The following is a 27,065-nucleotide window of genomic DNA, read 5'->3' on the forward strand; positions in this document are numbered from 1 at the left end:
AAATCCACACTCTGTACAGTGTGGCTGGTATCATCAATGCCATCCGTACAAGATTAAGAGATCCTGAATTATTGCTGAAATGTTCTTGATTGGATAGAAAATAACTTGCTAACTCATGTTTGTCTTTTGTCCAGACGTCCCAAGACATCGCCAGTGCGTACCCGACCAGAAGCCATGCAGAACTACCAACGGAACCGGAACTGTGAAATGGGTGCCATCATGCGAGGGGAATCACAGACTGCATCTCCACTAAGGAAAAACAACAGGATGCTGCAAAGGTCAGAAAACTGGTGATGACCTTGACCTTGTATGTCCTCCCCACAGAGGAAGAAAATACCAAGGTCATGAGCTTGACCTTTGGCACCAGTTCCAGGAGTGGGGAAATTTCACAGAGTTGCCAGTAACAGAAGATCAGAAGATGTTGTATATCAATACTGATAAATGTTTGAGGATAAAGTGAAATATTATGTTTGTTTGCAAAGTCACTTCAACATGAATGTCCATCGTCAGTTTCTTGACACGGGGAAGATTTTGTGTCGGGTAACTCTGATGTCTGTATATACAAGATCAGCAGCAGTATGGCATTGTTGCTTGTTTACTACGAAGGGAGGTGGACAGTTTAAATGTTGTCTATCAAAAGGTTAACACTATTAATTGTCTCTGAGAATCAAGTCTCTTGTACACATAAATCGCATTGCTCATGTACATATCACATATACCACACTGCCATGCATTACAAGCAGCTTGTCTTGTGTCACTCATGCATTTGTTCAGCACTGAAGAACATCCACCACAAGTTCAAGCTGAATTGGGTTGCATTTACTGTAGTCTTGTTGACAGGTTTCAAGCAGGTTGGTAAGTAATTGCCAGTGTTTACTGAGTGCTCTGTAGGAAGCAGGGCCCACTTGCACAGAGCTCTGTCAATGCCTCATCTATCTTTATCAATGTGGGGTAGCCAAGTGGTTGAAGCATTTCAGCTTGTCATGTCAAAGATCTGGATTCAATGTGTGAAAACCCATTTCTGGTTTGCCCCTGCCTTGATACTGCTGGATTATTGCTATAAGCGGTGTAAAACTAAACTCATTCACTCACTCACTCACTTCATTAGCATTAGAATATGGAAATTAGGAGCATCCTAGTGCAAGTGGGCCTTGCACACATATTGCTAGTACTGTCTTGTAAGACTCAGTGTAGCAGAATCTATGACTCCAGTGACTCTTCCCAAAACTACTGATGACACTTTATGTGGAATTCAGTCTTAGATGCATTGTGAAGATCACCAAAGACCTGCTTTCTAAACTCTGTATTGGATTGCCAGTGGAGCCACAGTTCCTGATCTACAGAAATATCAAAATGTACATGAACTGTAAGATGGATGTTTGAAACTGATTGACCATAGCCTAGATTTGCTTTGTTTTGTTGTATCCAAGTATTCTGGTATTTTACAAGGGGAAACATTCTAGACAGTGTTGCTTGTTTGTTTGTTATATTCTTGCCATGACTGGATTTTTACCTGACCAGATATTTATTTCCCATCAAGTGTTTCATTGAGGACATTAGTTTTACTAAGTTATCATGATCACTGGTTGGTTGTTTTCTTACAGCTGCACAGTTCTAATTTACAAGATCTAATTATTTGACTGAATGTACACTGCTACAGTGTCTTGGAGGGAATAATTTGAATGAGACCGAACAAAATATTTTATCAGCAGTAATAATCGTCTTAATTACTTGAAAGGAAGATAGTGAATCCTAATAACATATCACTCTTTTATATGTTGGTTGTGATATACACCCATATTTTGAATGTATTTCTATTTACTGGTGACAGTGGTTGTGGATGGGGTGGGCTTACAGTAACTCAAAGCTGCTTCTGTGCAACTAGTCAGGAATGTGCATGTTGGGGCAACACTACTGGATTAACTGCCACTAGTCCAGGAGGCAGCGCTGAAATTAAATGTTGAGTTATTCTCCAGATTTCTGTAATTTATATTGTGAATATTTCTGTATTGAAAGTATCTTTGTGTAAGACGTTAGGAGTAGGAGTGAGGTCATTGTTTGATGATCAGACGTTACATCTGCTTACATGCTTGTGTATGCATTTTCATACTGATGGTTCACAATACTTGATGATGAATAAGTTATCTGTCATGTCAAGACCTGCCCATGTTTTGTCAGTGTAATGTCTGCTACTGAACAATGGAACTGCTGTGGTGTACAAAGTTCTAAACAATACTCCCTAGCATTTTGTCAGTGTGTTCTAATCACAGAGGGAATGGGAGACAAATGAGGTTTTCATGTTGGCTTCTGAAAAGTGTAATGTGTACTGCTCTTTGTGTTACTGTACAGTAAAATTGTTATGTGGCAGAGATGCAGAGAATTGATGTGAAGAGTTGCACCCCTTTAGCCATGCCAGGATCAGCTGGAAAGGGGTACAACCCAGGTTATTTAATACCATACACCTTTACATGTAGGTAGCACTGAATCACCAGTGCCATACATCAGTGCCTTATTTGATAGCTTCGTCCATTGCAACAAACCACCGTATATATTTTTGGAGCTTCTACAGTATATACTACTCAGTGGTATACAGATGGTCACATGTTCTGTCATGTTTTCACTTGTTGTCTGAATGTTCATATAAGGTTTTATTCCAACTACTGTTGTTTATTTTGTGTAAAAATAGTGTTCGAAATTAACGTTTTGAGGTAGCAATTTCGCTATTTAAAATCCTATTTTGCTACCTGAAAGGATAACACAAAAGCAACTACTTGCTACATGGTATTTGTTAGTGAAACATCTTACCTGCATCAATTACTTGTCATTTTCAAAGGATAGATCTCCGCTTGACTGGAGATGTAGACTGCAGACAAATACCCTTGAAGATTTGATGAAAATCAAACTTGCAGACCCACAGACATTTAAAGAATTTGTTCCAATCGACCGGTAGTGAAAAGGTGGTGAGAGAGGGTCAGGAGACCTAATACAGTTCCATGTGGTCAAAGTCAGTAATGGGACTGGGAGGGAGGGGTTAACAGCAATACAAAAGAATGCTGCTACCAGATAAGGGATTTTGCTACCTTTTTTATACCAGGTAGCAAGTACCTGCTACAAGTGATAAAAGTTAATTTCGAACACTGTAACAACACTCTTTACTTGTAAACAGAAATGTTGCCTTTGCACATATACAGCCTTATTTATAAAAAACATGGCTGTTCAATATTTGTCCATTATGGTCACTTTCATTAAGTTTTTTCTGAAGTTTGTATGTAAACTCACCGATTTTGTAATGTTGCTGTTGAAAATGATTTGATCATTACCAGATGTTACTTGGAAGCAAGTAATAACAGTTTGAAACTTATTCCACAAATATATATGGGAAGGTCACATTCATGATTAAAAACCTATACTGACAAATGTGTGCCTTCTATTCGCGGGATAGATGGATGTCATCTCCTGTACAAATGGTAATACTCCAGTTATATAACAGCCTCTTCATTATCAGGTGTGGATCACAGAAACCAGGGTCTGAAGGTGTGATATACTCGAGGTGGAAAAATTCACAATTACTCAAGTTAACTCATGGACTACACTAGACTTTCTCAAGGTTAGTTGGTGGATGACATCACCAACACCTCACATCTGAACAAACACCAGTGTCAGAATTATGAACACAAACTGACATTTATTGGGTGGTCAAATATAACTTGTTTTGAGTCCCATCCAGGATTTTAACCCTCACATTGAGCCTGGCACCTAATCAGTGTTCTAACCTATTCTCAGAAAAATATCAACTTTAAGGTCACTCAATGAGAAAAGACGTTAATTTACAAAGTTAGGTAAATATTCCTTGTCACATTTTACAACATCTCAAGGTCAGCAGACCTGAAAACAGTGTATATGTTTGCAGAAAAGGTCTAATCTACCTTTGAAACATGACAGCCATTTTGGAAAAGTTCGTGAGAATAGTTTTCTCGCTCGGAAAAATGTTACTGAGCATATTACTCTTCAGCTGGAGTGATATGTAGCTGAATATTTGCACAATTTCCACCTTGTCAAACATAGGACTTTAGCCCACAGTCAAGGCACGTAATTCACAGTTTGTAATCAACACTGCACTCTGCGATATTCTATCTCTAAGATTACAGCAGATTTCAAATGATTGGGTCTGGACTAGACAATCCAGTGATAGGAAACAATGATCCATCTGTTGGAGTATGATGACACGCCACCTCTCAAAGCCAGCATTGGTTGCTGGAGGTCCTCACACAGTCAACAGAGGGTGTCCTAGTTCCTGCAGTCAACTGCTAAAGGGGACCATGTTTGATCCACACAGCTCAAACAAGTCATGTTAGAGTGAATTAGTGAGCTAACTTTTACGCTGCTTTTTGCAGCAATATCACAAGGAGGGACCCCAGAAATGGGCTTTACACATTGTACCCATGTGGGGAATCAAACCTGGGTCTTCAGAGTGATGAAAACCGCTCTAATTACAAGGCTACCCTACCACTTTTACAGTGAAGTAACGTTGATCGGCAGTATCTCACCCATTAACAATGACTCCCACAAATGGAGATATCTGCTTGGGCGAATCTGTAAGAGGTTGACTCAGATTTAGTAGCAATCACCACAGGTAAAAATAAAACATTGACTAAATTGTCCATGTTCTTGAATTTATTTACAATGAATTTGAATCATGATTCAGTTTGATTGTAAATGTGATTCCCATGATTCAGCACTAGGCTTCATGACAATAAATAATGACTGAACTCCATTCAAGGGAACAATGATGCAGATACAAAATATACATACCAACAGCTGTACAAAACTAACATGATACTGCTATTCACATGACCCATGGAAAATACTGTCTATTTACAGTTACAAAACAAAGATCATCTCTTCATTTCTTAATCTACAAGTAAATGCATTGTAACTAAACTAGAACGTTTCTTATGCTGATGAAGAACAGACTGAGGACATGTCCCCAAATGAATGTAATACCACTCTGGACACAGGCAATCCTTTTTCATTCTTGGACCGTACATTGGAGAACTCATGTTTTCACTTTTACATGACAATAAATAAATCAATGTATTTACTACAGTCATTTCTTCCACATCTTGTTCATGATAGTACAATATCCTGTCTAAAGACTGATCCAAGTAGTGAAAAAGGATGGGTTATGTTTGATGTGCAGCAGCAGGGACTGAGGTGAAGAGGGATGTCACTTTTCCTTCAATGGCTTATTGCTGTGGGAGATTTGTACAGGTACTTACAGATGATGACAGACGGAATACGACAAGTAACACGAGACATTGCACATGGGTTCACTGTAACACAACAGCACATTCAAACATAATATTGAGTAACACACCATCCATACTGTTTTATTGTCCACTGTAGACTTGACTTAGCCATTGCTGAATCAGTGCTTGGATCTGGTTTCCTCTGCAGTGCTGGGACTACAAGCCATTTCACACAGCAACCTGTCAGATGGTGCCCTACAGTTGCAATAAATGTCAACATTTTCATATTTTGCTGTTGTGACATACTTCTTGTTAATGATATAGAACGCTGTTGTGACGTACTTGAGGTGGTTGTTGTAGAATGCTGTTGTGATAAGCTTCTTGTTGACACAGAATGCTGTTGTGACATGCTTGTTGTTGATACACAATGCTGTTGGGGATATTCTGTTATGTGGATATCCCATGCTGGATGTGCTGTGGAAAAGCTGTTACAAGTTTTCTATACAGATGATTCTGCTACCTATACCTTGGACTGCAGTTGTTGATCTCCTGTCCTGTTGACAGTCTGTACAGCTGCTCAATGCAGCCTACATCGGGTACACCTGTTGTTGATCCCCTGTGCTGTTGACAGTCTGTACAGCTGCTCAATGTAGGTGACACTGGGTACTGCTGTTGGTGATCCCCTGTGCTTTTGACAGTTTGTACAGCTGCTCAATGCAGCCTACATCGGGTACTCCTGTTGGTGATCCCCTTTGCTGCTGACAATCTGCAAAGCTGCTCAATGCAGTCTACATCGGGTACTCCTGTTGTTGATCCCCTGTGCTGTTGACAGTACAGCTGCTCAATGCAGCCTACACTGGGTACTGCTGTTGGTACTGTTGTTGGTACTGCTGTCCCTGTTGTCCCTGCATACTATTGCCACCAGACATCTGACGCTGTAACTGGGCCACCAGTGCTGCTGTTGCTTGCTGCTGCTGTGTGGGGATCGCTGACTGCGACATCTGCGGCTGGGGTTGCTGCTGCTGCATCTGCATCATCTGTTGCTGCTGTTGTTGCCTGATCTGCTGGTAACGCTGCTGTTGCTGTGGTGTCATGTAAGACGACTGTTGCTGCTGTGGTGCGGCAGGGCCCATCTGATTGTAGCCAGACATGCTGCCCATGCCGGTGTTCATATTACCCATGGGGGGCTGCATCCTGGAACATAGACAAAGCAAACATTGAATTGTACCTTGACATTTATAGTCCAGCATACTGACTGGTCGGCCAGCATTATATCATCTACACTAGGCCATCAATTTCTTTGGAAAGAATTACTGCAAAAGAAAGTAGAAAAGTAGTAGTAGAAAGTAGATATATGGAAACAACTGCTTAGCAATATCAAATACGGACAACTATATTAATAACAAACAAACACTCAGTGGTCTAAAACATTACGCAATTTGGTGAATTCTGTGAATGTGTTTGAAACATAAACATGTCCATGCTGACATTAATCATTAACTTCATTGTTGCTTTCACTAAACAGGCAGATCACAGTAGGGTCTAGTGTTTATAGTGAGAGACATATGGTACACACCTCTGAGGAGCATACTGTGGCTGCGCCTGCTGCATTGGCTGCTGGGCGATGTATCCCTGCTGCTGCATCCCAGGTTGCATCATGCCAGGGGTGTTCCCTGAGTCCTGGTACTGCTGGTTGTAGCTCTGCATCATGTTGCCGCCGATCGAGTCCATCATCCGAGACGGCCCCTGCTGCTGAGGTGCCTGTTGCTGCTGCATCGACCCATATGGTGCTCCTGGGTAGTTCTGGGGCATGCCTGGAAGCAGCATCGCAACTAAAAACCCATCTCAGACACACTAGATACAGTTTAGGGAACAGTTTAAACGGTATCAATGGCCTTGCTAAGGGATGCAATTCTGCATGTGCGACAAGGCTCCTGAATTCATCTACATCCATTTACTGGACCAAACCTAGTAATCTATAAGGATTCCTAACAACGTGCCCTTGTCTTCATAAAGGTATCCTTAATGTCAACTGATTAACCGTTTAGCCTTCCACTTCCGCTTTATTGGTAATTATCACTTATACACGTCACTACAGGAACATACAAAAGATACACATATGACTACATGGAATGCTAGCCCAGTGAAGATCGGGTCAGAACTGGTCTTCAACCACCCACCTTTGTCAAGAGAAGCTAATAACGGGATCAGGTGGTCAGGCTCACTGACTTGGCTGACACATGTTAATTCTCAATTGCACAGAACAATGCTTTTGATCCCTGGATTGCCTGGTCCTGACTTGATTATTCATACACTGCCACAACATAGCTGATATATTGCTGAGTGTTGCATCTAACAACAAACCAAAAAGGACTGCTGCTCACACTATCAACCACTGGTTCATCCCAACCGGTTCATCCCATCCCAAGCCTGTTTGATACAGCAGTGATACTACCTCCAGTGGTGGAAGCATCCCTGGACCTCTCACCTGGCATAGGCTGCATGGAGGAGCCGTGCATGGAGGTGTTATTGTTGTACATCCGCTGTTTCTGCAGGATCTGCTGGCGGATGTACTGATGCTGCTGGTGTTTCTGTATCATCATGGGGTTCATGGGGTTCTGCTGCATGCCGTACTGCGCCTGCTGCGGGTGTGTCGACCGATTACGCAGCATGCTGTTTAGGATGAACTTGGAGCTGCTGGCATTGCCAGGAAATCGCTGCCTATTAGCTGTAAACAGATTTCATGTGTATCAAAACTGTTTATGACAGACAACAGATATGGTTTATCATGACATATTTCTGTAAACTATGACACAGAGATGTGACATTTAGACACATTTATAATTACATCCTAATCTCTTCTCACAAAAATAAGGCAGTGTTACAAGTGATACAAGCTGCTTGAGATTTTCTACAGAATACATGACCAGGAACCTTCATCAATTCTGTGCTAGACTGCTAATTCACTCAAAAATCTTCCCATGTTCGACGTTATAGATGTCCTGTGATGGGGTATCCTAAAGTATTTTATGTAAACTGTCTAAATCAAATTTTTTTCACAAGGCTTATAACTATGACCCAAGTCTTAACTGTGAGTCTGGCTTCCCATGATCTTAAAAATGACAACCAAAGCAAAGCAGATTTAGTAAAGCATTTACAACCAGCTGTTAATCTGTGGCATGTGTGTACATACGGTAGTCTCCGGGACCCGGCATGGGTTGGGAGGAGTAGCCATAGGAGGGCTGAGCCTGGGGTGGAGTCATCCAGGTGGGGTGAGGGCCACTGGGCTGGTACATTGTCTCCTGGTATGGGTAGGGCCGGACAGGTGGCTGCACCAAGAAATCAGCATCAGCCAGTACATCATGACAGCTTGTACAACAACACATCAGTTAGGATAGCTACGCGTGAGGAACTCAGAATTTTGTTATAGTGTTTTCTTGAAACCAGCATCAGTGGCTTTGTGTCAGTATGGTGAATGTCACATAGTGTGCTTGAATGCCACCATACAATAAGCAATGGTAAGCAATGTTGACATCATTGGAGATTGATGACTCTTAACACTCACTACAGAATGCCTGTGTACATGATGAACCAGGGTTTGTAGTACCACTGGTGTTAGCCACCAGTGGTACAACAAACCCTATCAAGGTGACATCAGAAGATGTTTGAATATTGTCAGCACACACCTGTATTGCTGAGGGCTTGGGCTGACGTCTCCGTCGCTGACTTTTCTGTTTCTTGACACTTTCCTGGTTGTTGCTCTCATTCTTGTCGATCAACTTCTCCTCCTGCAACTCAACACACAGAATCTGAAGACTCAACACAAATGTGGGAGCAGAGATGGACATGATATCAGGAGATTCGAAGATAACTCAACAGACATCATTGGGAGATGGGGGATAGCACTACAAGGGATATGAGCATATTGAAGATTGCAGAACAGAAGATATGAGATGAATGGGGATAACAGGTCAGAGGATAGAGTGAGTGAATGAGAGACTGAGTGAGTTTAGTTTTACGCTGCACACCGCAATATTCCAGCTATATGATGGCGGTCTGTAAATAATTGGGTGTGGACCAGACAGTCCAGTGATCAACAACATGAGTATCGAACTGCGCAATTGGGAACTGATGACATGTGTCAACCTAGTGATATGGGGATAACAGGACAGATGCTATCAGAAAAGTCGGGAATGACAGTACAGAAAATATCAGAAAAAAATGGGATAACAAGTCAAAGGATATCAGTAGAATAAGGACAACAGGACAGAGGTTATCATAAGAGTTGGGATAACAAGACAGAGATATCAGAAGAATGGGATAACAAAGCAGATGATTATCAGAATAGGGATAAAATGACAGGATATCAGAAGAATGGAGATAACAGGACAGGATAGAAGAACTGGGATAACTGGACAGAGGATATCAGAAGAATGGGGATAACAGGACAGAGGGTATCAGATGAATGGGAATTACTGGCCAGAGGATATGAGATGCATGGGGATAACAGGACACGGGTACTCTAATAACATGAGAACACCCTATAATGACAGGGTAAAGTAAATGAACTAACACAAGGACAAAGCCTGTGGTGTTTCTATGTATGATCTTCCATCATGAACACATACCACTTTCTCTGGTGGCGGTTCCAGGTCCTCTGGGGGCAGACTGGGAGGTTCCAGGTAGTAGCTGTTGGGCCTCTTCATGGAGTGTGTGTGGTACAGCAGCAGTCTGAGCAGATCCAACAACACTTACAGCATGTTACAAGCGACCCATACAATCAATAAAAACCTAATTTTAAACTAACAACATGCTGCCAAACCAGTATTCAGAAGTGTATAATACCTGATGTATAGGGAAACATAATTCCAAATGTATACGCAACCAAGGCCCTGCTTGTGAGTGTTTTATGACTGTGGGATTACTGTTATATGATTGTGAGAGTAACTGGACTTTTACATGACATGATTGCTGTGACTGTGACTATAAAATGGCTGAGATGTGACTATACAATAGAAACAATGACTGTGAAATGACTGATGTGGCTGCAGTATAATCACGATGTAGCCTTGTTACAGCTGTGATTTGACAACAGTGGGAAAGCAGTGTGACAGTGGTGTGGCTGTGACGGTGAATGCGACTGTAAAAGAAACAGTACAAGTAAGTACACCATAACGTCAGTACCTACAATAAGGTTGACCAGAACGTTGCTATTGTACAGTAAAGTTGACCATCAATAAAGACGTGTCATTCTGACTGATAGCGATGTATTGGTCACTATGAAGAGGTCACTTACCTGTGCTGATCCTCATACTTGAGGGGCTTGCGCTCCAACCTAACCGCACTAAAGTATGACCATGAGATTGGAGCTGGGTTCTTGTAACCCTCGATCACATCCCACGGGCTTATCAGCACCTTCTGTGCTACTTGCAGACCCTGGAAAAACAGTCATGCTTTTAACAAAAATATCATTTATATTGTATAATGTCAAGACGTCATGACAGAAATAACAACAAACACCATAAACTGATAAACCACAAAAACAAACCAATGAAACATTATCTCGAAATCGAAAATTTACCTGCTTCTTCCCAATTGAGTCGAAGCCAGTGATCTTGTTGCCTTTGCTGTCAACCAGGTTACCATGAGACTCGCATGTTATCACCTCATACATCTTCTTGTGGAGGGGTAACAGGAGGCGGAGCGAATCCGTACAGTCAGTATGCTTGTCTGCTATCTCTCTCTGTCAACATGGGGGGAGTGAGAGGGTCATATATTCCATGTCTATTACAATGAATGGTGAACACCTGACAAACGAGTGTTCGAAAGCATGAGCAATGATAACCACTGTCATGGCAGGATAACACAATGTGAATTATAATGCATAATACTTCATCACCACAAGAGCATGTTGGATGTGCTGCATTATCATTATTATCCTGGCCAATCATATTTATATTCTCCACTTCCTGAGCAGTATACATCCCAAGCCAGATTGTCCAATCACCAATCCAATTATCCAGTCATCATCAGTACATTCTTAAAACAGGCAGGAGGTACACCTGGACTTTCCTATATACATTCCCAATAGGGGCCAAAACATCACAAATACTGCAGAAACTATGGACAGACACTTCAGAGCAGCTTCCTCCTCTAATACTTACATACTATGGATCTGACAATACACATAGTATACACAAACTTCTTACTTCCCACACACTGACTTGGTCTTCAGTTACATTACAAAGTATTCACAGAAGTGAAAAACATGTATGCAATGTTTCAATTAGCTCTAATTTGCAAAACAATAAAAAAAAATGTACTGGCAGTCCAGCAAGCATGAACTTCTGTTATGATAAAGTGACATGTCCGCAGCAAACCCACCCTGAGTTTCTTGGTGAGGATGTTGTATGTCTTGGTGTTGTCGTCGGTTTTGTCGGAGCCATCTGGCAACAGTGTTCCGTGTATCAACACAGACAACATGTCGATAATCGTCATGAACAACTCACTGTAATCAACATGGTAAAATGAAAATAATCATTTAGTACAAGATCCAGAGAATTCAGTAAATACATAAACTTCCTAACCATGTCACACATGTACCTATGTGAAACGGCTACATGCCTCCATCAAGACACACAGGGAGAAAACCCAGTGTCAGATTTCTTTAAATTACATCAGCGATAATTGTCTTGTCTACTTTAAAAGCAACTCCTAACGTGATGTAAGGCACTTCGGCAAAAGCCTTGAGCACACATGGTGCTGATAAATCTAGAAACAATCAGGCTGATCCAAAATCTCAACAGATTTACTGCTTAAGAGGTGCAACTCAAACCAAATTCTTCAGATGATTAGGCCAGTACAGACCCTGGAGTGACACATCACTGTTAGTAGAACAGCAGCTTGACTCTATAGCATCATCTGAATGGGTTTGTCAGACTTACTTGTTGGTTTGTATGTCGACCACATCATGGCTGATGAGCTGCACCAGCAACATAGCCCAGTCGGTGGTGTTGGTATTGTTGCGCTGGATGGTGTCAAACATCCCTCCCACCTGCAATAAAACCCATTAATTACATACCTGTCATACCTGTGGAAATACTGAAATTGGACTGAGAGAAAATGCTGTATATCAGCAGGAGAGCTTTACTTCAAATTCAGCAGATTCGGCTTGAAATATAATGTTGAAAGGTTCACACTGGTGAATCAACATCATGGTAAGGTCAAGCATGATATTTATTCTTTTATAACCTTTGTGAAATTTGACTTGAAAAAGTCAAATTTAATCACTACCATTTCAAACGCAATTACAATTGCTATTACAATTGCTAATATTGATGCCATTAGGACCCCACTGCACGAAATTAAGTTAAGACCTGGGTGCCGTTGTTCAAAGAAATCGTAACACTAAGGTGACTGTCACTCCCATACCTTAACATAGACATTAGGTAGTCTTACCACTTAGGTGACTGTCACTTCCACACCTTAACATACACATTAGGTAGTCTTACCACTTAGGTGACTGTCACTTCCACACCTTAACATACACATTAGGTAGTCTTTCCACTAAGGTGACTGTCACTCCCACAACTTAACATACACATTAGGTAGTCTTACCACTTAGGTGACTGTCACTCCCACACCTTAACATACACATTAGGTAGTCTTTCCACTAAGGTGACTGTCACTCCCACACCTTAACATAGACATTAGGTAGTCTTACCACTTAGGTGACTGTCACTTCCACACCTTAACATACACATTAGGTAGTCTTTCCACTAAGGTGACTGTCACTCCCACACCTTAACATAGACATTAGGTAGTCTTTCCACTAAGGTGACTGTCACTCCCATACCTTAACATACACATTAGGTAGTCTTACCACTTAGGTGACTGTCACTCCCACACCTTAACATACACATTAGGTAGTCTTTCCACTAAGGTGACTGTCACTCCCACACCTTAACATACACATTAGGTAGTCTTTCCACTAAGGTGACTGTCACTCCCACACCTTAACATAGACATTAGGTAGTCTTTCCACTAAGGCGACTGTCACTCCCACAACTTCACATACACATTAGGTAGTCTTTCCACTAAGGTGACTGTCACTTCCACAACTTCACATACACATTAGGTAGTCTTTCCCCTAAGGTGACTGTCACTCCCACAACTTCACATACACATTAGGTAGTCTTTCCACTAAGGTGACTGTCACTCCCACAACTTCACATACACATTAGGTAGTCTTTCCACTAAGGTGACTGTCACTTCCACAACTTCACATACACATAAGGTAGTCTTTCCACTAAGGTGACTGTCACTCCCATACCTTAACATAGACATTAGGTAGTTTTTCCACTAAGGTGACTGTCACTCCCATAGACATTAGGTAGTCTTTCCTATAAGGTGACTGTCACTCCCACACCTTAACATAGACATTAAGTAGTCTTTCCACTAAGGTGACTGTCACTCCCACAACTTCACATACACATTAGGTAGTCTTTCCACTAAGGTGACTGTCACTTCCACAACTTCACATACACATTAGGTAGTCTTTCCACTAAGGTGACTGTCACTCCCATACCTTAACATAGACATTACGTAGTCTTTCCACTAAGGTGACTGTCACTCCCACACCTTAACATAGACATTAGGTAGTCTTTCCACTAAGGTGACTGTCACTCCCACACCTTAACATAGACATTAGGTAGTCTTTCCACTAAGGCGACTGTCACTCCCACAACTTCACATACACATTAGGTAGTCTTTCCACTAAGGTGACTGTCACTCCCACAACTTCACATACACATTAGGTAGTCTTTCCACTAAGGTGACTGTCACTCCCACACCTTAACATAGACATTAGGTAGTCTTTCCACTAAGGTGACTGTCACTTCCACAACTTCACATACACATAAGGTAGTCTTTCCACTAAGGTGACTGTCACTCCCACACCTTAACATAGACATTAGGTAGTCTTTCCACTAAGGTGACTGTCACTCCCACACCTTAACATAGACATTAGGTAGTCTTTCCACTAAGGTGACTGTCACTCCCACAACTTCACATACACATTAGGTAGTCTTTCCACTAAGGTGACTGTCACTCCCACAACTTCACATACACATTAGGTAGTCTTTCCACTAAGGTGACTGTCACTCCCATACCTTAACATAGACATTAGGTAGTCTTTCCACTAAGGTGACTGTCACTCCTACACCTTAACATAGACATTAGGTAGTCTTTCCACTAAGGTGACTGCCACTCCCACACCTTAACATAGACATTAGGTAGTCTTTCCACTAAGGTGACTGTCACTCCCACACCTTAACATAGACATTAGGTAGTCTTTCCACTAAGGTGACTGCCACTCCCACACCTTAACATAGACATAAGGTAGTCTTTCCACTAAGGTGACTGTCACTCCCACACCTTAACATAGACATTAGGTAGTCTTTCCACTAAGGTGACTGCCACTCCCACACCTTAACATAGACATTAGGTAGTCTTTCCACTAAGGTGACTGCCACTCCCACACCTTAACATAGACATTAGGTAGTCTTTCCACTAAGGTGACTGTAACTCCCACAACTTCACATACACATTAGGTAGTCTTACCACTAAGGTGACTGTCACTCCCACAACTTCACATACACATTAGGTAGTCTTTCCACTAAGGTGACTGTAACTCCCACACCTTTACATAGACATTAGGTAGTCTTACCACTAAGGTTGTTATGTATAATAGGACCCCGGACCAGACATTACAGACCATGCCAGTCCATGAAGACTAATCAAGTCTCACTATTTATGGTCCAGTGGACACTAGTCGCTTCTGAGCCACCAGTTCTATTCAATCATGAAAGGCATGTGTCATAGAGTATTCCTCAGGAGAGTACAGCACATGACCAACACTCACCAGTGACAGACGCAGCTGCAGAGATTCATGAATATTCTGTCGGATTTTTGTTTCATCTGGGTACTTGTCCTGAAAACAAGGAACACATGTAGTTCACACAAAATTTTTATGGGCTAGCAATTGAGTTGCTGTCTATCCGCATCTGGTTGCTTTCTGTAGGTTGTGAAGACTTATTCATGACCTTATTCATGAACTCTTTACAGTTTAAACAGTCAACCTGTGGCTGATAGACAACACATGCTGTCACAAGAGGTGACCAAGAGGATTGGGTGTTCAGGCATGCTCACTTGGTTGACATATGTCATTTTATACCAAATGTTGTTGACCACTGAATTGTCTGATCCAGACTTGATTATTTACAAACCATCGCCATATAGTTGGACCATAGCTGAAAGAAGCATTACACTATAACAAATCAGCCTAAAGAAGTGTAAATCATCAAGCTATGGTTGATAGTATAAGTGATTATCAAAGTTTTCAGGGAAAGGTGAGTCCAACTGCTAATGTAAGTTGACTGTTGTGAAAATCCTAAGGATCTATGCTACCAAAGCGTCCAACATAGGGCTATCATCTCATGACACAGAACCTACCAGCAGTTCCCTGGTGTTGTTGATGAACTTTTCCAACTGACTGTGTAGGGAGTTGAGGAGCCCCTCTCGCTGTTCATCTTGGCCCTTCAAACATGTTAGCACCAGAGACAGAAAGGGTTGATGCCCGAGCAACGACTTGCTGTAACACATTACACACCATCAGTCATTCACCTCCAGCCAATAGGATATTACACCACATTAGGTCAAGGTCACATTAAACTATCCCTAAGCGGTCCTTCTTTCATTAATGAACTCATGATACTGTAATTACCAAGATTATATATTTCTGGTAATAGTACGTAACGGTCAATGAAACCATCCTCTGTTCAGGGGATTTAAAGGTACTCAAGATTTTCTTCCTTCAAAAACAACTTATAAAGGCATTTTTTCTTTATTAAGTTGGTCAACTTAGGCCAAGCCCTAATCAAGACCAGAGGTCAAACACATGTATGTTCAACTCCGATCAAGAAATCCAATACTATAGATCACACAAGGTTAAGACTCTAGCCTACCTCTTCTGATTCTTCTCTTTGTCCATCTTACTTTTCATGGTGACAAAGTCATTACCGCTCTCAAGTACCTGTCCTGCCAACTTGAGAACTCTCCCCTGTATTGTGTTTGGCAGCTTTGAGATGAGAGGGGCCACAAGCCAGACACTGTCCTTGTCAACCTCAAGTCTGAAAGGTCATAAGCTTATACTGAAGTGGGATCAAGGTCAAGGTCAACATTGGCTTGCTACAGATCCATCATAACTTTACATCGTTCCTTCAGTTTGTGTCAACTGATTCAGATGATACACAACAACGGTGGAAAGCCGTGCTTGTATTTCACCATGTTGTCTGTTGTAATCAGATGTGACGTTGCCTGTGAAACCTTACGACAACTCATCTTGATTGAGTGTGGACCTCATTGTTCATTGTTCCAGGTGTACATGGTGGAGATGGATTCCATGAATGAGCTTGTAGTTGTACCTTTTGTACCAGAAGTACCAAAGCAGGACTATCAGAGAACTAACTTTTAAACAAGGGACTACCCCAAGATTCTGTAGCCCTTTGTCAAGATACAAGAACTTAGGGATAAAACCCATGACATTATTCTGACAAGCATGTGTGATTACTTGTTGGTTTCTTGTGGCGACGCCGATCCTGCAGACGACTTGCTGTACTCGGTCTGCTGGTGGAACAGGTCTATCGTACCCTTGGCTATGTTGTCCAGGATGTTGTTGGTCTCCTGGAGATGACATGGGAGTCAGTCATAAGATGAGAATCAGTCATAACATGGAAGTAAGTCATAACAAAGGAGTGCGTCATATCAGGGAGTCGCTCATAACATAACATGGAAGTCAGTCATAAAGTGGGAGGTTGTTATAACAAGAGTCCATCATAACAAGGGAGTCAAGTCATATCATGAGAGTCAGTCATATCTTGGGGAGTGAGATATAATGTGGAAGACAGCAAAAAAACCTGAGTCAGTTATGATAGGCAGTTACACCACATATAAATCAGTCACAACGCAGGAGTCAGTCAGATGACATGAGAGTTTGCTGCAACATGGCACAACACACTGTCAAGAATAAAGCGGATGGCTCCAATCTCTCAAAGATAAGTTGAACAAGCTGACACAATACACGCATTAGTCAATATGTTTGTTGATATTATTCTGCACCATTTCTTCATCAGCAATAAGAAAAAACACACATTTAGCATTCAATGTTCCACATACACTGTTTCCCTTGAGAAGTGTATCATGACTGAAGCATTGCAATACATATTGTCACTGTCATTTCACACAAATAGTACATGAGTAGCAAACTAGTTCCTCATGTTCGTTAGCTGGTGGTAACCAAGTTACTTACTGTTTGTGTTGTGGCCTGTTTGAACATGAGCTGCACCTCCAGCCAGGACACACGTAGCGACCACTGGTCAAGTGTCTGCATCATGGACATCATCATCATCATCATCATCATCATCATCATCATCATCATCATCATCATCATCATCACCGTCATCATCACCATCATCATCATCATCATCATCATCTTCATCATCATCATCATCACCACCATCGTCATCATCACCACCACCATCATCATCATCACCACCATCATCATCATCACCACCACCATCATCATCATCATCACCATCACCACCATCGTCATCATCACCATCACCACAACCATCATCATCGTCATCACATCATCATCATCATCATCATCACCATCACCACCATCATCATCACTACCATCACCATCATCATCATCATCATCATCATCATCATCATGATGCTTCTCAGTTATTGCTCTCATACAACCAACAAAGTGTAGGGCCTTTACGAAACATGAATCTCATTAAACATAGACACAATATGTAGTACCAAGAATGCTTTCAAACAGATTTGTCAGGACATTCTTATTGGTTCACAAACACACAATCTTTTCAAGATACTTAGCCCTTTTCAAGATGGATCCCAAAGAAAGGCCTTCAATCAGACAATTCAAAATCTCTGAGTTTTGAAAGCAGATTCCAATTTAAAGCCTAGACCGTGCAAACCTTGTTATCATCAGTTTTTCATTTGCTTCCTTTTTATCAAAACCATACCTAACTGAATTGTAAGAGCAGGCTATTTGATATCTATACAAGCCTGTTGAGAATTAACATTGCTTTATATTTAATTACAAAATGTTGTTACTCACCTCCAGGATACGGAGGATGACCTGTTTGTTGTCTGGCTCACTGCCCTCCACCTGGTTTGGCACACCTTTGGGGTAGCAGATCATCTGGAGCAGCTGCTGAGCCTGGGGGTTAGAACACAGTGTCAGACACAACTGCCGTACCTAAGTATTCGCAGACACCCTAGCTGGGCTACCAGATCATCTGTAGACAGCTCAGTACATCTTTCACCGCCACGATATTCTTTATGTTACATTCATAAGGCTCAAAGCACCCTGCTCAGTCAATGATTTTAGCCTTAGCTACATTACCAATTATAATGCCTCAATTAAACATCTCACTACCCCCACCTTGAGCATGCAGTTTTACCTGTTTGTTGGTGAGCATTGGGTCAATGAGTGTGTCCCCATCAAACAGACGCTCTGGGTCTTTGAGGAACTTTTCCTGAACCCACGTCTGGTCACACATTTCCTTCAGGGCATGCTTGGAGAACTCACTCAGGCCAGCGCTCTCCATTCCCGTCTTCGTGCTCTTCGATGGGGCACTGCACAAACAACATGGCTAAAGCTAATCTTTTCCTTCTAATTACAGGACTAGCATCCCATTGAGACATAAAAGCATGACCATAAGAAGGGTTGAGCAGCCTGGATAGGACAAAGGAAGACCACTGCACAAAGCATGAAAACAAGGGGAGATCACTATACTCAGTGTAAAGGCATGGGGAGATTACTGTACTCAACAAGCAGACAAGGGGAGATCACTACACTCAGTATAAGGCATGGGGAGATTACTGTACTCAACAAGAAGACAAGGGGAGATCACTACACTCAGTATAAGGCATGGGGAGATAACTGTACTCAACAAGAAGACAAGGGGAGATCACTACACTCAGTATAAGGCATGGGGAGATAACTGTACTCAACAAGAAGACAAGGGGAGATCACTACACTCAGTATAAGGCATGGGGAGATAACTGTACTCAACAAGAAAGCAAAGGGAGATCACTACTCTCAGTATAAAGGCATGGGGAGATTACTGTACTCAACAAGAAGACAAGGGGAGATCACTACACTCAGTATAAGACATGGGGAGATAACTGTACTCAACAAGAAAGCAAAGGGAGATCACTACACTCAGTATAAGGCATGGGGAGGTAACTGTACTCAACAAGAAGACAAGGGGAGATCACTACACCCTGCATGGAAACAGTGATGATTTAAGTAAGACTCACCCTAGCACCATGTCCATGTCAACGTCATCATCCAGTCCTCGCAACAATGTCTGAATGATGTCATCACCTTTGTCCTTGTGGTTGGAGTTGGACGCTGACTTAGACTTAGACTCATCATTGCACGAATCACCTGTCGATGTATCGCAGGTGTTGGTCACACTCATGTCATAAATCATCACACCATTGTGCTGATAAGGATACAAATTTTAAGCACATAACAGGAAAATGCAACAAAGTAAAGTTTTAGAGTAATCACTTACTCTTGTACAATTCTTATCATTATATTTAATGTCTTTGCAATTACGTAACTGACTGACAACATATGCAATGATACATGTCACCAATGACATACAAAAAAACATCTCACTTCTCACATTGACAATCCTCCATTTCTATCAACTCTTTAGCACAAACAAAGTATGGGTGATCTCCATGACCTCAATGCACATGTAAAAAATCAGTCAGAGGCATTATAGCTAGTTGATCATTGTGGATGGCACTTACCCATCACAAGCATGGCCTTCAGGACAGCCATGACAGGACCAATGGTGATGCTGTCATGGGACGCCTCCAGAAGATGCCGGTCACATGATGCCTTGATCATAGGTGGGTTACGTATCCCGCCCCCGTAGGTGGGCTGTGGCAGGACTAGATCATGGGTCTTGAACAACCTCAGGAGAAGATGACAGGTGAGTCGCGCTCCTGGCTCCGCATCTTGATCCCCACCAGCTATAAGGGACATAATGATATGATGTCACTAGTGTTTGATATTGTGTAACTGGTGTCTGATGTCATGCCACTGGTGTCTCATGTCCTGTCACTAGTGTCTGATGTCATGTCACTGGTGTCTGATGTTACTGGTGTCTGATGTCATGTCACTGGTGTGTGATGCCATGTCACTGGGGCCTGATGTCATGTTACCAATGTCTGATAGTTACAGCTATAGTTGAAACAATTTTAAACATAAATGGAATGTCTACCTTCAATGTGAAACAAAGAATTTATAACTTCATTATGCCTGCAAAAATATCAAAACAAATCATGACATGATGCTGATACCAAGTGGAGAGATCTAGGTTAACTGGAGCCTCTTTCTCCTTCAGCTGGTGGGTCATTACCTGAAGGACAAGCAGCAAGGAGGGAAGGCAGTGCAACATGCACCACCAGGTCCTGCAGGGAGAAACACTGGCGGGCAATCAGGATAGCAGTGAACACAGCCAGGGAGTCATGTATGGACAGGTCACTCACCTACAACAGACAGGAATATACTTTAGGATCATAATGTCAACTTACATACACCAAAAGTCAAGTCAAACTTATTCATTGTACATGAGAAGATGTGCATTCAGAAATAACCTGGTTCTTGGATTTGGTACCCAAATCATTCGCAAGTGACAGCTCAACAGAAAAAACAACTTCAGGCACAACTATTCAGAAAAAACCTTAAAGGTGGGAGTGCAGTGACCTCTGACCTGTCTAGTTTTGTCCAACAAAATGTTCTTCCTGACTTCCAACTTTGCGTATCATTTTAGCCCCAAAAACATTTATGGAGTTCATGATGTACGTATATCTACTGAGGGTGGAAATCTATGAAGGTCCTGAGGTTGTCCTGTACTTACATCTGTTTGTGTGAAGGCATCTATGAAGGTCCTGAGGTCATCCTATACTTAAATCCACCTGTGACAGGACATCTATGAAGGTCCTGAGGTTGTCCTGTACTTACATCTGTTTGTGTGAAGGCATCTATGAAGGTCCTGAGGTCATCCTATACTTACACCTACCTGTGACAGGACATCTATGAAGGTCTTGAGGTTGTCTACTTACATCTATCTGACAGACGACATCTATGAAGGTCTTGAGGTCGTCCTATCCCTACATATATCTGTGAGACGACATCTATGAAGGTCTTAAGGTCGTCTTATACTTACATCTATCTGTGAGAGGACATCTATGAAGGTCCTGATGTCGTCCTATCCTTACATCTAACTATGAGACAACATCCAAGAAGGTCTTGAGGTTGTCCTATACTTACATCTATTTGTGTGAGGACATCTATGAAGGTCCTGATGTCGTCCTATCCTTACATCTAACTATGAGACGACATCCATGAAGGTCTTGAGGTTGTCCTATACTTACATCTAACTATGAGACAACATCCAAGAAGGTCTTGAGGTTGTCCTATACTTACATCTATTTGTGTGAGGACATCTATGAAGGTCCTGAGGTTGTCCTATACTTACATCTATTTGTGTGAGGACATCCAAGAAGGTCTTGAGGTTGTCCTATACTTACATCTATTTGTGTGAGGACATCCAAGAAGATCTTGAGGTTGTCCTATACTTACATCTATTTGTGTGAGGACATCCAAGAAGGTCTTGAGGTTGTCCTATACTTACATCTATTTGTGTGAGGACATCCAAGAAGGTCTTGAGGTTGTCCTATACTTACATCTATTTGTGTGAGGACATCTATGAAGGTCTTGAGGTTGTCCTATACTTACATCTATTTGTGTGAGGACATCCAAGAAGGTCTTGAGGTTGTCCTATACTTACATCTATTTGTGTGAGGACATCCAAGAAGGTCTTGAGGTTGTCCTATACTTACATCTATTTGTGTGAGGACATCCAAGAAGGTCTTGAGGATGTCCTATACTTACATCTATTTGTGTGAGGACATCCAAGAAGGTCTTGAGGTTGTCCTATACTTACATCTATTTGTGTGAGGACATCCAAGAAGGTCTTGAGGTTGTCCTATACTTACATCTATTTGTGTGAGGACATCCATGAAGGTCCTGAGGTTGTCCTATACTTACATCTATTTGTGTGAGGACATCCAAGAAGGTCTTGAGGATGTCCTATACTTACATCTATTTGTGTGAGGACATCCAAGAAGGTCTTGAGGTTGTCCTATACTTACATCTATTTGTGTGAGGACATCCAAGAAGGTCTTGAGGTTGTCCTATACTTACATCTATTTGTGTGAGGACATCCATGAAAGTCCTGAGGTTGTCCTATACTTACATCTATTTGTGTGAGGACATCTATGAAGGTTTTGAGGTTGTCTACTTACATCTATCTGACAGACGACATCTATGAAGGTCTTGAGGTCGTCCTATCCCTACATATATCTGTGAGACGACATCTATGAAGGTCTTAAGGTCGTCTTATACTTACATCTATCTGTGAGAGGACATCTATGAAGGTCCTGATGTCGTCCTAGCCTTACATCTAACTATGAGACAACATCCAAGAAGGTCTTGAGGTTGTCCTATACTTACATCTATTTGTGTGAGGACATCCATGAAGGTCTTGAGGTTGTCCTATACTTACATCTATTTGTGTGAGGACATCTATGAAGGTCCTGATGTCGTCCTAGCCTTACATCTAACTATGAGACAACATCCAAGAAGGTCTTGAGGTTGTCCTATACTTACATCTATTTGTGTGAGGACATCTATGAAGGTCTTGAGGTTGTCCTATACTTACATCTATTTGTGTGAGGACATCCAAGAAGGTCCTGATGTCATCCTATCCTTACATCTAACTATGAGACGACATCCATGAAGGTCTTGAGGTTGTCCTATACTTACATCTAACTATGAGACAACATCCGAGAAGGTCTTGAGGTTGTCCTATACTTACATCTATTTGTGTGAGGACATCTATGAAGGTCCTGAGGTTGTCCTATACTTACATCTATTTGTGTGAGGACATCCAAGAAGGTCTTGAGGTTGTCCTATACTTACATCTATTTGTGTGAGGACATCCAAGAAGGTCTTGAGGTTGTCCTATACTTACATCTATTTGTGTGAGGACATCCAAGAAGGTCTTGAGGTCGTCCTATACTTACATCTATTTGTGTGAGGACATCCAAGAAGGTCTTGAGGTTGTCCTATACTTACATCTATTTGTGTGAGGACATCCAAGAAGGTCTTGAGGTTGTCCTATACTTACATCTATTTGTGTGAGGACATCCAAGAAGGTCTTGAGGTCATCCTATACTTACATCTATTTGTGTGAGGACATCCATGAAGGTCTTGAGGTCGTCCTATACTTACATCTATTTGTGTGAGGACATCCATGAAGGTCTTGAGGTTGTCCTATACTTACATCTATTTGTGTGAGGACATCCAAGAAGGTCTTGAGGTTGTCCTATACTTACATCTATTTGTGTGAGGACATCCAAGAAGGTCTTGAGGTTGTCCTATACTTACATCTATTTGTGTGAGGACATCCAAGAAGGTCTTGAGGTTGTCCTATACTTACATCTATTTGTGTGAGGACATCCAAGAAGGTCTTGAGGTTGTCCTATACTTACATCTATTTGTGTGAGGACATCCAAGAAGATCTTGAGGTTGTCCTATACTTACATCTATTTGTGTGAGGACATCCAAGAAGGTCTTGAGGTTGTCCTATACTTACATCTATTTGTGTGAGGACATCCATGAAGGTCCTGAGGTTGTCCTATACTTACATCTATTTGTGTGAGGACATCCAAGAAGGTCTTGAGGTTGTCCTATACTTACATCTATTTGTGTGAGGACATCCAAGAAGGTCTTGAGGTTGTCCTATACTTACATCTATTTGTGTGAGGACACCCAAGAAGGTCCTGAGGTTGTCCTATACTTACATCTATTTGTGTGAGGACATCCAAGAAGGTCTTGAGGTTGTCCTATACTTACATCTATTTGTGTGAGGACACCCAAGAAGGTCCTGAGGTTGTCCTATACTTACATCTATTTGTGTGAGGACATCCAAGAAGGTCCTGAGGTTGTCCTATACTTACATCTATTTGTGTGAGGACATCTATGAATCCACTGCTGTGCATAGATGAACAACAGAGAGCTTTAAGAACTCCCAGCCACTCAGAGCTGAGGGGATTACACCGAGCTGTCAGCTCTGCACACAACAACGAGATCTCATTCAACCTGAAACACACAGGGAATATACAACTTAAACAGAAGTGATTAAGACTCCTTGAGCAGATTATGGTTGAGTCAGACTAGCTGCTTAGGGGCAAAGGAGGCTGAGAAGCAGTAACTTGCATTCAACCATTGATCCTCCACTAACTGGATGCAGGTAAAAGGACTCACCTCTCTGGGACCTGTGAGTTACAGATGTTGAGGGTGGCGTTGCAGACGAAGCTGTATCTGTTAGGAGGATTTTCACTCAGCTGCTTCACCACCTGCAGGTCTGGCTGGGACCTGAAAACACACATACCTTTAGAACACCTGTAAAACCTACACAAGATACGCAGACATTATGTTCCTTCACATACCAAAAAATGTTCAATACACAGTTACGTAATACAAAGCTGAACTTCAAGTTGAAATCAACCCTTGGACACAAGCCCTTACAAATCAGCATATATTAATGACCCAGTGCTCTGACAATGGGATGTTCATACGTATCAAGTCTCTTGACATCTCCCTCCTCTTGACTTACTTTCCTGTACTGATGAGCTCTATCATGAAGGCAGGGTCCCAGCGCAAGTTGGAAGCTGACGGAGTCACTGACACATGGATTGTCTGCTTAACTTGGGAGTGAGCAGTGCTAAACATCTCAGAGAACCGAGACTGAAAACAGATTAGTCCTCGGTTTTCAGATCAAATATTTCAATTTATCTTTATTTTAAAAAGATGAATATTAGGGTCATGAAAAGCAAATTACATTAAAGAAAACTAAAATAGAGAAATTAAAAAAATTTATGTGATCTGCTATAATATGTTAATTTAAGCAACATCCCAGAAACTTGAGAGAGTGATGTGAGCTAACCTTGAGGAAAGCACAAGCAGAGTAGACATCACAGAGATAGGAGATGATACAACGCTTGGCAGACATACACTCCCCGGGATTACTCGACTCCACGGTCTTCCACAGCAGGAACAGACTGAAACACAACCACCTCCATAAATACCATGGTCGATACAGCCTGCCGCACAGAACACACTGAGATTCGTTCAAAGTACAGCTGCTGCAATAGTCCCACAGTTCCTGCCTAAAATGAAATCCTGGGTACTCTCCCATGCTCACCCTGACTTGGTCCAAACTTTGTTCTCCAAGTCAGGTTCATTCATACAATAGAATGTGGTCTCCTTTGTAACATGTTCAATTGTTTCTCAGTGGTTCATGAATCACTCAGGTCATCAGGTGTTCCAAACTGACATTTAATATCACATAATACTAAAATGATGTGAATCAAAATGTTTTTGCACACAATACTGAAGACTTATGACTATCAGAAGTTAGACACATAGCTCAAAATTAACAATCATTAAAACTGGTAGCTTGGCAATACCGACTACGAAACCACCCCTGCAGGATCATGCTTTTGCTTTCAGCAAGAAATGAGAAAACTGACACTCAGGTGGAAAACTTTCAAATTCACCCAGTTCTTTTTGGGTCTGTTTCAACTCACTACTCAAATGCTTGTGATGTGAGATCCTGAGACACCAGGAGGTAGGTGTGATACTGCCTGAGTACACTGACTATACACAACCCCAGGGACGTGGTAAATGTCCCTGCAAGAGACGATTTGTTCTTCCTCAGCTGCAACTCCACCTCCGTCATCTCCTTCAACATCTGCAACAGTATGACTCATGAAAAACAGCACCACACATAAATAAACAGTAAAGAAATTTAATAATATTTATAGAAATGAGATCTAATATGAAAGACTGTGTGCTCTGTAACATATGGTAATATTTCTAGTGTCTTGCCTTAGCTGATAATTTGCTGACAATATTTATTTGATTTTTTTGTTGACATAACATATATGAAGTGCACCTACCTGGCAAATAAACTCAATGAGACCATTGATATTCAGGGAGTATTCCATCAGGTCAAATAAATAGGAGATATTGTCCACCAAGGGGAGATAACTAGAGCTGCCCGACACAAAGCTGTTGATCTGTTCAATGACAGCAGCACAGCATTGTTCTGTGACGGAGTGCTGGTCGTAGTACGACAGCTTCTGGAACTTCTGGAAGATGCCCTCATAGTTTGGCAGCACCACAGACACAGATGCAGCAGCAGTTGCCTCCCCTTCCTTCTCTTTCTTCTTCTTCACCTGAAAGTTTAACAGAAAAAGATGCTTATTCCTCCTGGTGAAGTTTGTTTTCTTGTTGAGCATCTCCATCGTGATACCACTACATGGACATACAAATGTTTTCAGGCCTTGATGGTTAAAGATTCTTACAATTTTCCACAATGTTCAGACTGTCAGCTTGAAGTACAAGTACAATAGTGTCTTGACATTCAGATGGAATGTCTCAGTAAGGCTGTTCCTGTACACCCATGTGTTATTATATGTCTGTCTAAAAACAAGATGAGACATTATTGTTTGAACAATACATGCAAGCCAGTGTATACTTCATGATTTTCTTGAACATGTGTATGGCTGAGA

General features: G+C 41.7%; 2 protein-coding genes across 5 annotated transcripts in view; one reads left to right on the forward strand and one right to left on the reverse strand.

The window, feature by feature from the left end:
* The window catches only part of LOC137281467 (uncharacterized), a 41,924-nt gene extending 38,507 nt beyond the window's left edge, over positions 1-3,417 (forward strand). For all 4 annotated transcript variants that reach the window (XM_067812710.1, XM_067812711.1, XM_067812709.1 and 1 more), the window contains exon 4: positions 135-3,417. In XM_067812710.1, coding sequence (XP_067668811.1) covers positions 135-294 — 160 coding nt within the window. In that variant the 3' untranslated portion in view covers positions 295-3,417. The remainder of the gene's footprint in view (positions 1-134) is intronic.
* Positions 3,418-4,658: 1,241 nt separating this feature from the next.
* Positions 4,659-27,065, reverse strand: part of LOC137281469 (mediator of RNA polymerase II transcription subunit 12-like protein) — a 39,885-nt gene continuing 17,478 nt past the window's right edge. Inside the window, exons 18-43 of the mRNA XM_067812713.1 lie at positions 26,451-26,729; positions 26,079-26,242; positions 25,436-25,550; positions 25,106-25,236; positions 24,754-24,864; positions 24,447-24,588; positions 20,780-20,909; positions 20,166-20,390; positions 19,662-19,791; positions 18,800-18,974; positions 18,454-18,555; positions 17,617-17,691; positions 16,879-16,991; positions 16,274-16,438; positions 15,762-15,900; positions 15,172-15,240; positions 12,194-12,303; positions 11,634-11,757; positions 10,831-10,992; positions 10,546-10,685; positions 9,878-9,980; positions 8,936-9,037; positions 8,443-8,578; positions 7,738-7,977; positions 6,826-7,063; positions 4,659-6,443 (exon numbers count right to left, since the gene is read on the reverse strand). Of these exons, the coding sequence (XP_067668814.1) occupies positions 6,101-6,443; positions 6,826-7,063; positions 7,738-7,977; positions 8,443-8,578; positions 8,936-9,037; positions 9,878-9,980; positions 10,546-10,685; positions 10,831-10,992; positions 11,634-11,757; positions 12,194-12,303; positions 15,172-15,240; positions 15,762-15,900; positions 16,274-16,438; positions 16,879-16,991; positions 17,617-17,691; positions 18,454-18,555; positions 18,800-18,974; positions 19,662-19,791; positions 20,166-20,390; positions 20,780-20,909; positions 24,447-24,588; positions 24,754-24,864; positions 25,106-25,236; positions 25,436-25,550; positions 26,079-26,242; positions 26,451-26,729 (3,963 nt within the window). The 3' untranslated portion in view covers positions 4,659-6,100. The remainder of the gene's footprint in view (positions 6,444-6,825; positions 7,064-7,737; positions 7,978-8,442; positions 8,579-8,935; positions 9,038-9,877; positions 9,981-10,545; positions 10,686-10,830; positions 10,993-11,633; positions 11,758-12,193; positions 12,304-15,171; positions 15,241-15,761; positions 15,901-16,273; positions 16,439-16,878; positions 16,992-17,616; positions 17,692-18,453; positions 18,556-18,799; positions 18,975-19,661; positions 19,792-20,165; positions 20,391-20,779; positions 20,910-24,446; positions 24,589-24,753; positions 24,865-25,105; positions 25,237-25,435; positions 25,551-26,078; positions 26,243-26,450; positions 26,730-27,065) is intronic.

Source organism: Haliotis asinina, chromosome 4, assembly GCF_037392515.1.
Source record: "Haliotis asinina isolate JCU_RB_2024 chromosome 4, JCU_Hal_asi_v2, whole genome shotgun sequence".
NCBI lineage: Eukaryota > Metazoa > Mollusca > Gastropoda > Lepetellida > Haliotidae > Haliotis > Haliotis asinina.